The sequence below is a fragment of the Oncorhynchus mykiss genome, chromosome 8 (assembly GCF_057628025.1).
Source record: "Oncorhynchus mykiss isolate SJ-2025 chromosome 8, ASM5762802v1, whole genome shotgun sequence".
Taxonomy (NCBI): Eukaryota; Metazoa; Chordata; class Actinopteri; order Salmoniformes; family Salmonidae; genus Oncorhynchus; species Oncorhynchus mykiss.
The window spans coordinates 77,332,818-77,349,700 of NC_143029.1; the positions used below are offsets into that span (position 1 = coordinate 77,332,818).

A 16,883-nucleotide genomic window follows, 5' to 3' on the forward strand; every position below is an offset into this window, starting at 1 on the left:
GTTGGGACAAGAGGAGATTTTGAGAAGGGGGCGTGCTAACGTTTTTTTCTGTGCACAAGAAGGGCCGCTTATTCATAACACTCCCAGACGCAGGTGTAGACCAGGCTACCTATTCATATGCTCTGCACTTTTCTTCGATCAATACCTACACATCGAGACCAAGGAACTTCGGGAGGAATTACCAGCCGGAGAATGGTTTCGCAATGTTAATTGATATTTGGTGCGGTTATTTTGTTCTCTCTCATCCATACTTCCCGAGCGCAAATGACTTGACATGGATTGTTGTCGCTGTTAGGGACTTTATTTGTGAAAAATAGAGGAAGAATTTAACACGATGACTGACCAGGTAAGGTGACAAAAAAAATCAGCTCTGACCTCACTGTTTTTATGTGCCAAACGTTTTCTTTGAGTTCAGTAGACTATAACAAATTGCATCTTTAAACTACATACCGGTGCGCTGTATGCTACATAACGTCTTTAGCAGAAAGACTACGGAGCTGGCTTGGGAGCTTCGGGATATGTGGAATTCTAGTAGCACGTGCACGCTGACAAAGCTGTCACTATGTTTACGCGCACAACTCCCACTCTCAATCAGCGTTGTCTGTCATCTCCCGAAAGATGCGGACACATCAATTAGTATTTGTTTCATAAGCAGGCTCATCTCTCTTCTATAATAAATTAGGATCATTATTATATTTTTACAGTATAATTACTCGACATGTTGAATTCGAAACTAAAATGTGATCATCAGTGGGCGAAATAATAGCGGGTCTAATAGTTACACTATAGTGGCAACACCACCAACAGTAGCCTAGCAGCCAGAGCAATTTATGTTCTACAGTGGTAATACAATGAGCAAACAGAAGTATAGAAACAAAGCATTGCCTGTAGGCCTACAGTATTGTACTGTAGTATTTTGTTATTGCCCAATGTTGTGTGTTACGGTTTGCCCTAGTTTCTCACCTGTCAGTCGATCCTTCTCGGTGTCTTTCTTTATTGCTCTCCTGCATCTCCTTGACAACAAAGACCTTGATTAATTAATTGCACCCTTTCAATTACTCTTATTGGTACTGTGCCTGAGTCCAGCAATACACTCTATCCCTGTGTGTTACTGAGTGGAGCTCAGCCACAGGCACACCTGCTCCTGGCTCTGTGCTGGCTGTTTGCTGGCTCCCAGGGTGAGTGCTCCAGCTATATGAATTGCTGTATTAATATTGATGGAGGTCATCTGACTGATCTGCTGCAGTACACACGCTGAATGCTCCCAGCAACACAAACTGATGGCTTTGGTTGTTGTTGAAAACTGATGGCTTTGGTTGTTGTTGAAAACTGATGGCTTTGGTTGTTGTTCTGAGAACATTGAAGTCTGTGTGTGTGTGTGTGTGTGTGTGTGTTGTGCGTGTTTGCATATGCACACACACACACACACACACAGGTTTATGTAGGCCTATACGTAGGTATATGTGTTTACGTTTTGCGTGCATAGAGCCTATAGCTTACTGTAGACATGTTTATCTGCCTTTGTGTGTGATATGCAGGAGGAGGGCTCATGAACATTTATGTTCTGGACCTATTTTCTGCTAATGCGTCCCATTGTAACAGTCTTGCTTCCATCCCTGTCCTCGCCCCAACCTGAGCTTGAACCAGGGACCCTCTGAACACATCAACAACCGCCCCCCACGAAGCATCATTACATTTCACTCCACGAAAGCCTTGGAGCTGATCTGATTGGTCAGAAGACAGATTAGTGTTTAAACGCAGCATTTTGCTTCCATAGTAATAGGCCTACTGTGTCAGCTATTTGTGTCAAATGTAACTCTTCTTCTCCTGCATTAACATTCACTCAGTTCCATGCTCATAAGGGTCATGTCCTTTGGGGCTTGTACTCACTACCTATTTTTTGTCTCTCTCAGTACAGTATGTTTCTTACCACCGCTCCCCCTCTGAGAAGAGGAAGCACACCTCTACCAATCAAGCACCAGCTGAAGCGGGAGGAGGCCGTATCAGAGGACCGTGATTGGATACCAGGGATTGACAAACCATCCACACTGCCAATCAGTGACACTCTTTGCCAGGATGAATCATTTGGTCAGGCGGCGGAGGGATATCATGGGAGTGCTATAAGGATCGTACTACTTGGGCAGAATGGGGTTGGAAAATCATCGCTGGCTCTGTCCCTGGCTGGACTGTCAGACAGATCTCTTTCGGTGGACTCTGAAACAGCCTGTGGTAAAGTTCTTCAATGTGTTTATATTTGTGTGTGTGCGTGTGTGGATTGTAGCGTGTGTGCAGTGTGCACGTGGTATCTACTTTGTGTCAATCACATTACATCATCCACCACAAAAGACCAACATCATTCTGATTCGTGAGGTTGAGAGTTACTTTTCCCATTTTCTGAGTGCACTCTAAAGGCAGAGAAATTACAAGATAAACCAAAAAAGCACTCTGTGTCACTAGGCTGTCTGAAAAGTCAGGGTGATAATAACAGCAGTCTTGGGCCAATCACTCAACCAATCAATGCTCCAGCGGAGTGATGGGCACACTGCTCTGTAAGAGGTGCTGCAAGAGACATGTCATGAAGAGTCAGACCACAAAGTATTCATTATGGTTCCTAGAATCCTGGAGAGTCAAGGTATTTGCAACATAGCTATTTCTGGAACCTTAATGCTCTATGTGGGCCACCGTACTGTAGGCTACCATAACCTTGTCCAATATCTGTGTGTGCTTCCAACTCCTCAGCCTATCATTGTGTAATACCAGACATGGGCCTCGGTTAACTTTTTTTTTATTTCACCTTTATTTAACCAGGTAGGCTAGTTGAGAACAAGTTCTCATTGACAACTGCGACCTAATCAATAGGCTGAATGTTTTCTTGCATATCCACCTCAAACCATTTGTGAGTGTGTGTTATCATGTGTTTGTGTATCACTTTATTGTTGCATTGTTGTGTATGTTCATGTGTCATGTTTGGTTACAGGAGAAGGCTACGAGCGCACAGTGTCAGTTGACGATGAGGAGAGTTCAGTCATCATTTATGACAACTGGAAACAGGTATTTAAGGCATTCTCTACAGCACAGGTGTCAAAACTCATTCCACGGAGGGACAAGTGTCTGCGGGTTTTCGTTCCTCCCTTGTACTTGATTGATCAACTAAGGTCCCTAATTAGTTACAAACTCCCCTCACCTGGTTGTCTAGGCCTTAACTGGAGCCAAATTGAATGGAAATAACAAAAACCAGCAGACATTCAGCCCTTCATGGAATGAGTTTGACACCACTGCTCTACACTGTCATTCTCCTACTTGCTTTCTACACTGTCATTCCACTAATTGCTTTCTACTAATTGCTTTTACTAATTACTTTCACATTCATGTGATTTGCTCAAATTTCTGTCTGAGTACAGATATGTGGTGGGTCGTAATGCAGATGATTTGCTCAAGTTTCTGTCTGAGTACAGATATGTGGTGGGTGGTAATGCAGATGATTTGCTTCATTACATGTTTTGATAAATAGCCTGAATGTGTACAGTCCTCTCTTTTCTGGCAGAATTTGGAAGGGATTTTGAATGGTCTTAGAATGAGATTGTTTTGTTCTATTCAAATATTTGAGTTATAAAGAGGCTAGAGGAGCACAGCTGGTCTAAGGTGATTTTGTGTGTGGGGGGGGGGGGCTATAGTAGAATATCTACATAGGGGTACAGAGGCCCATTATCATCAACCATCACTCCTGTGTTCCAATGGCACGTTGTGTTAACTAATCCAAGTTTATTATTTTAAAAGGCTAATTGATCATTAGAAAGCTCTTTGCAATTATGTTAGCACAGCTGAAATCTGTTGTACTGATTTAAAGAAGCAATAAAACTGGCCTTCTTTAGACTAGTTGAGTATCTGGAGCATCAGCATTTGTGGGTTAGATTACAGGCTCAAAATGTCCAGAAACAAAACTTTCTTCTGAAACTCATCAGTCTATTCTTGTTGTGAGAAATGAAGGCTATTCCATGCGAGAAATTGCCAAGAAACTGAAGATCTCGTACAACGCTGTGTACTACTCCCTTCACAGAACAGCGCAAACCAGAATAGAAAGAGGAGTGGGAGGCCCCGGTGCACAACTGAACAAGAGGACAAGTACATTAGTGTCTAGTTTGAGAAACAGACGCCTCACAAGTCCTCAACTGGCAGCTTCATTAAATAGTACCCGCAAAATACAAGTCTCAACATCAACAGTGAAGAGGCAACTTCGGGATGCTGGCCTTCTAGGCAGAGTTGGGAAAAAAAAGCCATATCTCAGACTGGCCAATAAAATGAAAAGATTAAGATGGACTAAAGAACACAGACACTGGACAGAGGAACTCTGCCTAAGAAGGCCAGCATCCCGGAGTCGCCTCTTCACTCTTCACAAAACCCGAGCCATGGGGTCGAAGGAATTGTCCGTAGAGCTCCGAGACAGGATTATGTTGAGGCACAGATCTGGAGAAGGGTACCAAAAAATGTCTGCAACATTGAAAGTCCCCAAGAACAAAGTGGCCTTCATCATTCTTAAATGGAAGAAGTTTGGAAGCACCAAGACTCTTCCTAGAGCTGGCTGCCCGACCAAACTGAGAAATCAGGGGGAAAGGGCCTTGGTTAAGGGAAGTGATCAAGAACTTGATGGTCACTCTGACAGAGGTCCAGAGTTCCTCTGTGAAGATAGGAGAACCTTCCAGAAGGACAACCATCTCTGCAGCACTCCACCAATCAGGCCTTTATGGTAGAGTGGCCAGACGGAAGCCACTCCTCAGTAAAAGGCACATGACAGCCCACTTGGAGTTGCTAAAAGGCACCTAAAGGACTCAGTCCATGGGAAACAAGATTATGTGGTCTGATGAAACCAAGATTGAACTCTGGCCTAAATGCCAAGCATCACGTCTGGAGGAAACCTGTCACCATCCCTACGGTGAAGCATGGTGGTGGCAGCATCATACTGTGGGGATGTTTTTCAGTGGCAGGAACTGGGAGTCTATTCAGGATTGAGGGAAAGATGAACAGAGCAAAGTACAGAGAGATCCTTGATGAAAAAGTGCTCAGGACCTCACCTTCCAACAGAACAACAACCCAAAGTCACAGTCAAGACAACGCAGGAGTTGTCTCTGAATGTCCTTGAGAGGCCCAGCTAGAGCCTGGAATTGAACCCAATCGAACGTCTCTGGAGAGACTTGAAAATAGCTGTGCAGCGACACTCCCCATCCAACCTGACAGAGCTTGAGAGGATCTGCAGAGAAGAATGGGAGAAACTCCCCAAAAACAGGTGTGCCAAGCAATTTGCAGAAATATCTAAACCTGTTTTTGCTTTGTCATTGTGGGGTATTGTGTGTAGATTGATGATGGGGGAAAAACACAATATAATCCATTTTATAATAAGGCTGTAACATTAAATGTTTTTTTTTTTTACATCTGTAGTGTCGTCTCGCTCAGGGGAACTCCATTTTAAGGCATTTCTCTAAAAGGGAATAAACTTTCAAGCTTTCACCTCATTTTATCTCTCTGGTCTTGCTTTTTTCAGTAAAGATGTCTCTTTCTCCTCCCATCTTTTCCCTGATTTACCTCTTTTCTACAGAAAAAATCTAATCAAATTGTATTTGTCACATGCGCCAAATACAACATGTGTAGACCTTAGAGTGAAATGCTGATTTACAAGCCCTTAACCAACAATGCCGTTTTCATCTTAAAATTAATCTCCTCTCTCTCTCCTTCTCTCTTGCCCCTCTCGTTCGTGTGCTCCCTTTCTTACTCAGAACTGACCCTTTTTTAGTGTAGTTAAATCTCTCTGAAAGTCAGTTACATGTGTTATTCTCTGCATGTTTATACAAGTGCAGGTGTTACGCCATGGCAACATGAGCAGGCCAGTGGGGTTTGGAGCGGCTCCAGCCCAGCAGCAGTAAGGAGAGAGAGCAGACTGGACCAGCTCCCGCTCGCCCCAACACACACACACACATACACACATACAGTCATTCAAACACACTCACCAACACCCTTCTTTCACTGCTGATGCCACGTTGACCCTGATAGCAGCATCACTGCAATGAATTCTGGGTGCGTGTGCGTACTTGTATGCGTGCAGTGTGCACTGACCCCAGAGGATTTTGCCTAACTCTAGCTGGTCCCCTATTCCATCTGTGCTCCACCCTCCCCAGGTTACCATGGTGACCAGTGGACTGAACAAATCTCCAACATGGATTACATCATGTAGTTGTAGAAGCAGTGGGCTACAAAGCTTCTGGCTCCCAGAGTCGGTGGGAACCACTGGTTTTACTGTAGCTGCATGTGCCTCATCATAACCCAACCAATCATCTGGAGTATTTTATAGGATAATAAAACATTTATAATAACTAGATTGTGATTTTAGAGTGGTTCCTTGGTTCCCAGCTGATTCACACCTGCTGCTAGTTGTACCTTCTTCCATGTCAAAGCACCTGAGTCCTACACTATCAGCAGCCATACAGCCACATCATCACAGAACATTTCACAGAGTACACTCACACACACAAAGCGCTCAGAGAGTCTACACACCCACAGTGGCGCTCTGAGCTTCTCTTCAGCTAGCCCTGGGACTGGGAGTCTTGACGTCAGGCTTAAATAAGTCATCCAGCTTCCTAAAATAGCCGGCACATGCATGGCCGGGACCTGGATGTCCTCTACTGTACTATTTGCCATCTTCTGTGTAGATCACTCATGCAGACAATCAGCCACCATCTTTCAGGGCAGAGTGGGATGTGTTTTGATGGTTGTGAGTTGGTTCTCTAGCACTTCCTCTTTCTATTAACAGGCTGACCACACTCTGCACCACCAGGCTTTTTCGATGCTGGAGGTCTGAGCCAGCTGTGAGCGAATGGATCTAAGTGTAGAGCCATTCATTACTGCACCGGCAAACCTATCGAAACACACTATGTCTGCTGCAAGTGTCTATAATTATTTGACAACTGTAAAGTGCAACATTTATGGTAGAAAACCTTGGAAGCACTCCGAGGCCAATAGAAGTAGGCCAGTACACAGTAGCTATCTTGAAAGGAGACAAGGATGTGTGTGATTTGGTGGTGTTCACTGCTTGACTTGGGCAGGAGCTCACGGGAGCCGAGTACCGGTACCTCATATTTTCTACTGCTGGAGCTCGTTTAGTTTAATTTTAGTTAAATTTATTTTCACCAAAGAAAACAAGTGATCGACAACAATACAAATACAATTTGTATAAAATTTGGATTGAGATCCGGGCTTTTCGCTGGCCATGGCAGAACACTGACATTCCTGTCTTGCAGGAAATCACGCACAGAACGAGCAGTATGGCTGGTGGCATTGTTATGCTGGAGGGTCATGTCAGGATGGGTACCACATGAGGGATGAGAATGTCTTCCCTGTAACGCACAGCGTTGTAATTGCCTGCAATGACAACAAGCTCAGTCCGATGATGCTGTGACACACCGCCCCAGACCATGACGGACCCTCCACCTCCATCCCGCTCCAGAGTACAGGCCTCGGTGTAACTCTCATTCCTTCGACGATAAACGCAAATCCGACATTCACCCCTGGTGAGACAAAACCGCGACTCGTCAGTGAAGAGCACTTTTTGCCAGTCCTGTCTGGTCCAGCAACAGTGGGTTTTTGCCCATAGGATATGTTGTTGCTGGTAATGTCTGTGAGGACCTGCCTTACAACAGGCCTACAAGCCCTCAGTCCAGCCTCTCTCAGCCTATTGTGGACAGTCTGAGCACTGATGGAGGGATTGTGCGTTCCTGGTGTAACTCGGGCAGTTGTTGTTGCCATCCTGTACCTGTCCTGCAGGTGTGATGTTTGGATATACCGATCCTGTGCAGATGTTGTTACACGTGGTCTGCCACTGCGAGGACGATCAGCTGCCCATCCTGTCTCCCTGTAGCGCTGTCTTAGGCATCTCATGTACTGTGAGATGCCTAAGACAGCGCTACAGGGAGACAGGATGGGCAGCTGATCGTCCTCGCAGTGGCAGACCACGTGTAACAACATCTGCATTTGCAATTTATTGCCGTGGCCACATCTGCCACATCTGCAGGGACCCTGGGCATCTTTCTTTTGGTGTTTTTCCAGAGTCAGTAGTAAGGCCTCATTAGTGTCTTAAGTTTTCATAACTGTGACCTCAATTGCCTACCATCTGCAAGCTGTTAGTGTCTTAAACCTCTTACAGCTACCCCCCTACTTTTTAAAATTTCCACCTGAAGACATACCCAAATCTAACTGCCTGTAGCTCAGGCTCAGAACCAAGGATATGCATATTCTGGATTTCATTTGAAAGAAAACACTCTGAAGTTTGTGTAAATGTGAATTGATTGTAGGAGAATATTTCACAATAGATCTGGTTTAGATAATACAATGAAAAAAAACATATGTTTTTCATTTTTATTGTTGTATCATCTTTAAAATGAACAAGCCAAAACAAATGTTCAGATAGGATGATGTGGACAATTTCAGTGAAAAACATAAGAGGGCAACAGTACTTGCGCAAAGTTTCAGAATGATAACTTCCAAAATGAGTGTGCTACATGACATTTATCATGAAGTCACCCAGGTATCCCACACAAGTAGCCCAAATGTACCCAAGTGGCCAAATTGGTGAAGTTATACATTTTGAATGGAATAACTATATACAAAATACCAAAATGGTATTCTAACACCCCCTCCCCCCCCAAAAAAATGGAGAAAAAACATGAAAAAAAATACATTCATAAAATAACACTTTCAGTATTTGGAAGACCCTCAGTCCTCTACACAATAGTGTGCTGCTGATGCCAGGTACCATAGCAGTCTCTTTCTGCTGTAAAACAGAGGGTCACCAAGCATGTTGTGCAGGTGATGGGGAACTTCATTTTGCAAAGAACACAGCGACGCCTCCATGCTGTCCCTTTTTGGCCCTGAGGCACATCCATGCATGCAGAAATACATTTGGGCAGATGAACACCACTTGTGGCAGGAGCTGGGATGAACCAGCTTCAGTGGGGGATGGACACCTTGCCACTGGGGGCTCCCATTCGGAGTCAGTGTCACTGTGAAAGAAAATGTTCATGTTTAGTTTCACATATGAGCCCTGTATCAACAGGTATAATAAACAGATATATATATATATATATATAGAGTACAGGGAACATAAGGTTGAATATATTATTATAGACCTGCTAGATCTACTGTCTCATTTATATTATGACAGACCTGCTAGATCTACTGTCTTTATTATATTAGAACAGACCAGCTGTATCTACTGTCTCCATTTCACTTTGGCCATTGTTGTGGGCCTGCCCTCCGCTCAACAGCCTCAAATAGGCTATTTCATGTGGGGGTGGGTTGGCAGACACACGCATCTCACATTTCATTACATTACATTTTTATATATTGCTACTAAAATTTTAAGAAAACACATTTTTTATTTTTTATTTAACCAGGCAATTCAGTAAGAACAAATTCTTATTTTCAATGACGGCCTAGGAACAGTGGGTTAACTGCCTGTTCAGGGGCAGAACGACAGATTTGTACCTTGTCAGCTCGGGGGTTTGAACTTGCAACCTTCCGGCTCTAACCACTAGACTACCCTAGGCTACCACTAACCACTAAACACTAGGCTACCCTGGTGATAATTTCTAACAACGACATTAGCAAAACGATGTCCTCTCCGTTCAAAAAATAGTCCTCCATTTGGGAATCGCTAAATGAATCGTCCTCCAACAATCTCTGTCTCACTTTCCCGATCAATTTATTCTAAAATTGTGTGTACATCTGTATATCCTAGACTTAGATTTAGCTTTCCCTGACTTAGTCGCCATACTGATTGATATATAAACAGCTGAAGATGCGCTTTACCACAACGTAACATGCGTTGCTCCTTCCGGTATGAAACTTCAATGGCGAATGACCCTGTTTACGCCGGAGTTTACTACATGAGTTGGTCTTCCAACACATAAACATTACATATTGCTGTTTACCTCAGCTCATTGGCTATCTACCCAGCTAGATTTCAAGACGATCAGTGTTCATTGGGTTAAAATAGAGTCAATCAACGAAACAGCGGTCATATCATTGGTGCACAATGATGTCATTACTTGTTGTTTTCAAATCGGTTTCTTTCAGTCAATACGTCCCGCGAAATGACCCATCGCATTTGGTTCTGTTACAAACAACCAGTTGATTGCAATGAAACCAAACATGACTGGAAAAGTCACGTTTTGTGTGTGTATTTACATCGAATGTGTCGTCAAATGGAATGAGACGGAATTCACGACACAAGCGGTTCACAAAATGTTTCGTGTTAGACTGTAAAAATGAATTTTATCAAACAAAAGACCAATCATTGAGTAACAATGAGCATTGGGATTGCAAACAGAGGAAGATCGTCAAAGGTAAACAATTTATTTTATTGCAGTTTATGATTTTGTTACGCCTGTGCTGGTTGAAATAGTTGTTTTTTATGGGGCTCCATCCTCAGATAATAGCATCGTATTCTTTCGCAGTAAATCATTTTTTTAATCTGACAACGCAGTTGGATTAGCAAGATTCTAGGCTTTCGAAACACGTGAGACACTTGTATTTTTATGAATGTTTAATATTACTATTTATGTAGCGATCACCGTATGTTGTGGAATTTAATCCCGCTAACGGGTTCGGTGCGCAGAGGTTAACAACCGTTCCACAGGTGCATGTTCATTAACAGTTGGGAAACAATTTAAACCCTTTTTCAATGAAGATCTGTGAAGTTATTTCAATTTTTACGAATTATCTTTGAAAGACAGGGTCCTGAAAAAGGGACGTTTCTTTTTTTGCTGAGTTTATATGTAGAGCAGTATTGTGTGTGTCTGAATAGAGGGGTCAGTATCTATTGTTGTGTGTGTCTGTCTGTATAGAGCGATCAGTATCTAGAACAATTAGATTTGAGTGGTTTTTAAAGAGTTCAGAGTTTAACATGGGACACAGTATTTAGTAGTTCATTCAGCTATTGCTGAAGAAGCAGCTACTCTTCCTGGGGTCAACATGAAACATTACATCATACAGAACACTAATGGACAAGAACAGAACTACACACATTTAAAATAAGAACAATGGACCACAGGAGGAGAATGCAGACTGTCTTGGAGAGACTAATATACAGTAAGAGAATTTATTTTATTTTATTTTGGAATCTTTCATCAGAGAGGCTAAGCATACAAGTCAACTGTATGTCTAGAAATGCATTGGAAATCATTCAGATTTCTTTGTAAAATAAAATATACTGTACTTTTAACTTCAAAACATATTTGACAAAATGATGTCTAATGTCATGTATATTCACCGTTTTCCTGTATTGCATTTACACATTATCCTGAATGAGATTCATGGTGAAAACATCAGGTTTCAGTTGTTTCTGTTTATGGCTTTTACTCAGGAGGCCCTGGTGCATCAATAATCTTTGGTGATTATATGGGGACATACGCTAAGTGACAAGTTACACTCAAAGTGAGCTTGTGAGAGTCCGGTATGTGTGCATTAGTGTGGGCATGTGAGAGTGTAGTACACGTATGCAAGCTGTAAATAATTTTGTGTGTGTGTGTGTGGAGGGCAGTATACCATGACAGATGGTCTGAGTGGAACAGAACAGAGAGGAGCTGACTGACTAGAAGACAAACACAGTGTTGAGTTATCAAGCATCCCACTGATGAAAAGCCGTTTTATTTTGTCACAGTTACCCTGGAGAGCTCTCTGTCATGACACTGCCCATCCTTCTCCGGCGTGGCCGTGTTTCTCTTGGCTGCTTACAAAGATTAGTGGCTGTCTCTCCCTGCTCCACAAAGCCTGCTAGTCCCACTCCACTACCCCATCTCCTCCCTCCTCACATCCTCCTCCCATCTCTCATCCCTCCCCTCTCCTCCCCCTGCACCAAGCCCAGACGGTGACAGGTGGCCAGGCTCACTTCTGCGCCGCTAACTCCCCTCCCTCCTCCAGAGGGAGATGGAGTGGGTTCCGGAGACCATGGATTCCCTGCTGCGGGGTACAATCCTCTTTGGCTTGTAGGAGCTGGGAATTTTTCAGGCGGAGGCTCTCCAGAGGGCTGAAATGTACCTTCAGATCCATGTGGATGTAGGGCACACAGACCGAAACAGACACAGTCAGACACAGGCAGACAGGGCTGGCTATGGTGGGTTAAGAAAGGGTGCTGGCAGCTCTTCTCCTTCTGTGTGCCTGAGTGAGTGAGTGAATCAGAGAGGCCTGTCCTCCAGAGCCACAGTTTACTATACAGGCCAGGACTAGAGGGAGGGAGACATCATTTAAGCCCAGTGCTTCAGTGGGGAGTGGCCACCACTAAAAGGGTCAGAAGCCTCAAACTGAAGCAGGAAGTTCACAAGGGCACAATGTGTTGTGTTGGATTTAGGACAAAGCCCCTGTGAGTCCACTCAGCAGAGAACGTAAAGTAGGATTAAAATAAGGGTTATGCCAGGTGGTGAGGGATAAGAACTGGCACAATAGTACTGATTGTGTATATATTTATATAAACATAATATAGGTTGTTGAGAAGAGAACAAGTGTGTATCAGTATCATTAATATGTGTGTGTGTGTGTGTGTGTGTGTGTGTGTGTGTGTGTGTGTGTGTGTGTGTGTGATGCAGGACCTGTCCACGCTGCAGTGTGAGGTGGTTGTTCTGGTGTTCTCGGTGACTGACAGGAGGAGTTTCCAGCGCACTGCACAGCTCCGCCTCATCCTCAGGGAGTCACTGCCCCACACTCCCATCATCCTCGTGGGCAACAAGAGTGACCTTGTCCGTTGTCGAGAGATCAGCACAGAGGGTAGGGAGGACATCCTCGCTATGCTGTAACACACATACACACCGTTATCACATGAGTGCCCAAGGCATATATTTTTAACGTGCCTCCTGTCAATCAATCTAAGGGTCTCTCCTTTCCACCTTGTGCCACCATTCTCATGTAATCACCTACAGTGCAGTGTACAGATATAATACAGTATTGCATGCAAATGTATAAAATACATACTTACAGTCGATACCATATAACCCCCACCACTTTTCCCAACCATTCTCATCATAACACCAGCAATGTCTCAGTACATTATGGTTGAGATTGGCACAGGAGTGAAAATCCATTCCTGTCCCTTCTTGTCCTGTCAATTTTTTTACCGTACTGTCTTGATCCTGCAACAGTTTTATAACGCAGGAACTTCCCTGTCCCGCCCAATAAAAATCACTGCTATTCCATCCCGTGCTCAATTTTACACGCAGAAATCGGCTCTGCAGATATCATCTCTGCATGTGAGTAGCCATAGCAACTGCTCCATTTTGGCTGCCACTTAGCGCTCACGCCCTGCACACACAGCCGATAACAACCACATTATGAGATTTTTACGATGAAGGCAGCCTCACTACTTAGTCGGAATAACTCAATTCCTCTCTTAAAGGCTTCATCATTCACTGACAAACGTTGGCATCTGAGGTAAAGTAGTAGCCATGGCTACAACTGCAGCGAAATGACAATACATTTTTTATAGGTTTTGATTATGTAAACTACACTACCGTTCAAACATTTGGGGTCACTTAGAAATATCCTTGTTTTTGAAAGAAAATTTTAAAAATTGTCCATTCAAAATAACATCACTTTGATCAGAAATACAGTGTAGACATTGTAATGTTGTAAATGACTATTGTAGCTGGAAACGGCAGATTTTTAATGGACTATCTACATTGGCGTACAGAGGCCCATTATCAGCAACCATCACTCCTGTGTTCCAATGGCACGTTGTGTTAGGTAATCCAAGTTTATTATTTTAAAAGACTAATTGATCATTAGAAAGCTCTTTGCAATTATGTTAGCACAGCTGAAATCTGTTGTACTGATTAAAGAAGCAATAAAACTGGCCTTCTTTAGACTAGTTGAGTATCTGGAGCATCAGCATTTGTGGGTTCGATTACAGGCTCAAAATGTACAGAAACTTTCAGTCTATTCTTGTTCTGAGAAATGAAGGATATTCCATGCGAGAAATTGCCAAGAAACTGAAGATCTTGTACAACGCTGTGTACTACTCCCTTCACAGAACAGCGCAAACTGGTTCTAACCAGAATAGAAATAGGAGTGAGAGGCCCCGGTGCAGAACTGAGAAAGACAACAAGTACATTAGAGTGTCTAGTTTGAGAAACAGACGCCTCAACTGGCAGCTTCATTAAATAGTACCAGCAAAACAGCAGTCTCAACGTCAACAGTGAAGAGGTGACTCCGGGATGCTGGCCATCGTCGTGGTTAATCTATTCTGGGCCTCTGTATTACGCCAATTATCTCTCATATCTGTATTTCACAGATAAACTGTTTGGGAGAAAAAATTGAACTGTGTTATTGTTCCCTCAAGAACCCATAAATATAATTTTGGCTTGGTGATGTTAAGCTCTATTCAATCCATATTATGGAAGTTCAGAGTAATTTAAAGGCAATGTTCCTGCGTTGGTGGAGACTACATTCACGGTAAATGCTGAATATGTTGGCTCAATCTTAAATGACCTTTAAATGTATATTGCACAATCTGAAACAGATACCGATTGAAAAGAGCCCTTACTGTGAAATGTCTTCCAGTGGGTTTAAGAGCAAACATTCGCGAGGGCCGGGAAATTATGTTGACTACCTTTGGATAATGGTGCCGAAGGGGATAGCTGCCGTTTTACGGGCTCCTAACCAACTGTGCTATTTTGTTCATTTTTTCTCATTGTTTGTAACTTATTTTGTACATAATGTTGTTGCTGTCATCTCTTATGACTGAAAAGAGCTTCTGGATATCAGAACAGCGACTACTCATCTCGAACTGGATGAAGATATTTTCTTTAATGAGTCCGACACGAAGGATATACTGCTTCCCCGAGACCAGGCCCTAATCCCTGTCATTCGCGTGAAGGAAAGACGGAAATACAGGGGACGGAGATCGGGGTGAATTGTGAGAATTTGTCGGAGAGTGGGTATCCCGCCTCTACCATCCGTTGGCCAAAATGCAATCACTCCGTTCGAGATTATCCTACCAACGGGACATTCAAAACTGTAATATCTTATGTTTCACGAGTCGTAGGTGGATAATATAGAGCTGGCTGGGTTTTCCATGCATCGGAAGGACAGAACAGCTATGTCTGGTTAGAAGAGGGGTGGGGGTGTGTGTCTATTTGTCAATAACGGCTGGTGCGCAATGTCTATTATTAAAGAAGTCTGAAGGTATTGCTCGCCTTAGGAAGAGTACCTCATGGTAAGCTGTAGACCACACTATCTACCAAGAGAGTTTTCATCTATATTATTCGTAGCCATCTATTTATCACCACAAACCGATGCTGGCACTAAGACCGCACTAAGCGAGTTGTATAAGGCCATAAGCAAACAAGAAAATGCTCATCCAGAAAAGCCACTCCTAGTGGCCGGGGACTTTAATGCAGTAAAACTTACATACGTTTTACCTCATTTTTACCAGTGCAACAGGAGGGAAAAAAACTCTAGACCAAATTTATTCCACACACGGAGACGCATACAAAGCTCTCCCTCGCCCTCCATTTGGCAAATCTGACCATAATTCTATTTTCCTGATTCCTGCTTACAAGCAAAAACTAAAGCAGGAAAGTAACAGTGACTCGCTCAATGCCCTCAGACAAACCATCAGTACAGGACTAAGATTGAATCCTACTACACTGGCTCTGATGCTCGTCGGATGTGGCAGGGCTTGCAAACTATTCCAGACTTCAAAGGGAAACGGAGCCTCGAGCTGCCCAGTGACACAAGTCTACGTGGCTGGTCATGACTCACATCGAGGCTGGTCATGACTCGCATCAACACCATCATCCTGGAAACCCTACACCTACTCCAATTTGCATACTGCCCCAAAAGATCCACAGATGACACAATCTCATTCGCACTCCACACTGCCCTTTCCCACCTGGAAAAAGGAACACCTATGTGAGAATGCTGTTCGTTGACTACAGCTCAGCGTTCAACACCATAGTACCTACAAATCTCATCACTAAGCTAAGGACCCTGGGACTAAACACTTCCCTCTGCAACTAGATCCTGGACTTCCTGACTAGCTTCCCCCAGGTGGTAAGGATAAGCAACAACACATCTGCCATGCTGATCCTTAACACTGGGGTCCCTCAGAGGTGTGTGCTTAGTCCCCTCCTGTACTCCCTGTTCACCCATGACTACATGGCCAAGAACGACTCCAACACCATCATTAAATTTACTGACAACACAACAGTGGTAGGCCTCATCACAGACAATGAGACATTCTATAGGGAGGAGGTCAGAGACCTGGCAGTGTGGTGCGAGGACAACAATGTCTCCCTCAATGTGAGCAAGACAAAGGAGCTGATCGTGGACTACAAGAAAAGGAGTGTCGAACAGGCCCCCATTAACATCAATGGGGCTGTAATGGAGTGGGTCGAGAGTTTCAAGTTCCTTGGTGTCCACATCACCAACAAACTATCATGGTCCAAACACACCAAGACAGTCGTGAACAAGGCACGGCAACACCATTTCCCCCACAGGATTTGTCATGGATCCCTAGATCCTCAAAAAGATCTACAGCTGCACCATCGAGAGCATCCTTACCGGTTGCATCACCGCCTGGTATGGCAACTGTTATGGAAACTGTCTCTGTATACATTTCCGTGATTACAATGCAAAACTCATAGCAAAACTCAGTCACATAGCCTACAGTAAGCAACAGAAAACCCTTCTATTAGTGTTCTATCAATGAAAGCAGTGACCTCTACGTACTTGTAGAGGTGTTTATGGACACGTAGCTCTCCCTCCCTCCTCATCCCCTGCTGGGGGAATTCAGCTGTATGCCTCATGTATTCTGTTGTTATTTGGAGTATCTCTCTAGCACAGAGGAC

At 43.7% G+C, this 16,883-nt stretch overlaps 1 protein-coding gene across 2 annotated transcripts in view; it reads left to right on the top strand.

Moving 5' to 3' along the window:
• The window catches only part of LOC110530623 (GTP-binding protein REM 2), a 30,463-nt gene continuing 13,580 nt past the window's right edge, over positions 1-16,883 (top strand). Inside the window, exons 1-4 of one of the 2 annotated variants that reach the window (XM_021613835.3) lie at positions 1-346; positions 1,914-2,229; positions 2,978-3,051; positions 12,627-12,804. In XM_021613835.3, the coding sequence (XP_021469510.3) occupies positions 335-346; positions 1,914-2,229; positions 2,978-3,051; positions 12,627-12,804 (580 nt within the window). In that variant the 5' untranslated portion in view covers positions 1-334. Of the gene's footprint in view, positions 347-1,913; positions 2,230-2,977; positions 3,052-5,849; positions 6,366-12,626; positions 12,805-16,883 lie in introns of those variants that run through there. The other variant, XM_090182667.1, reaches the window with a different exon arrangement.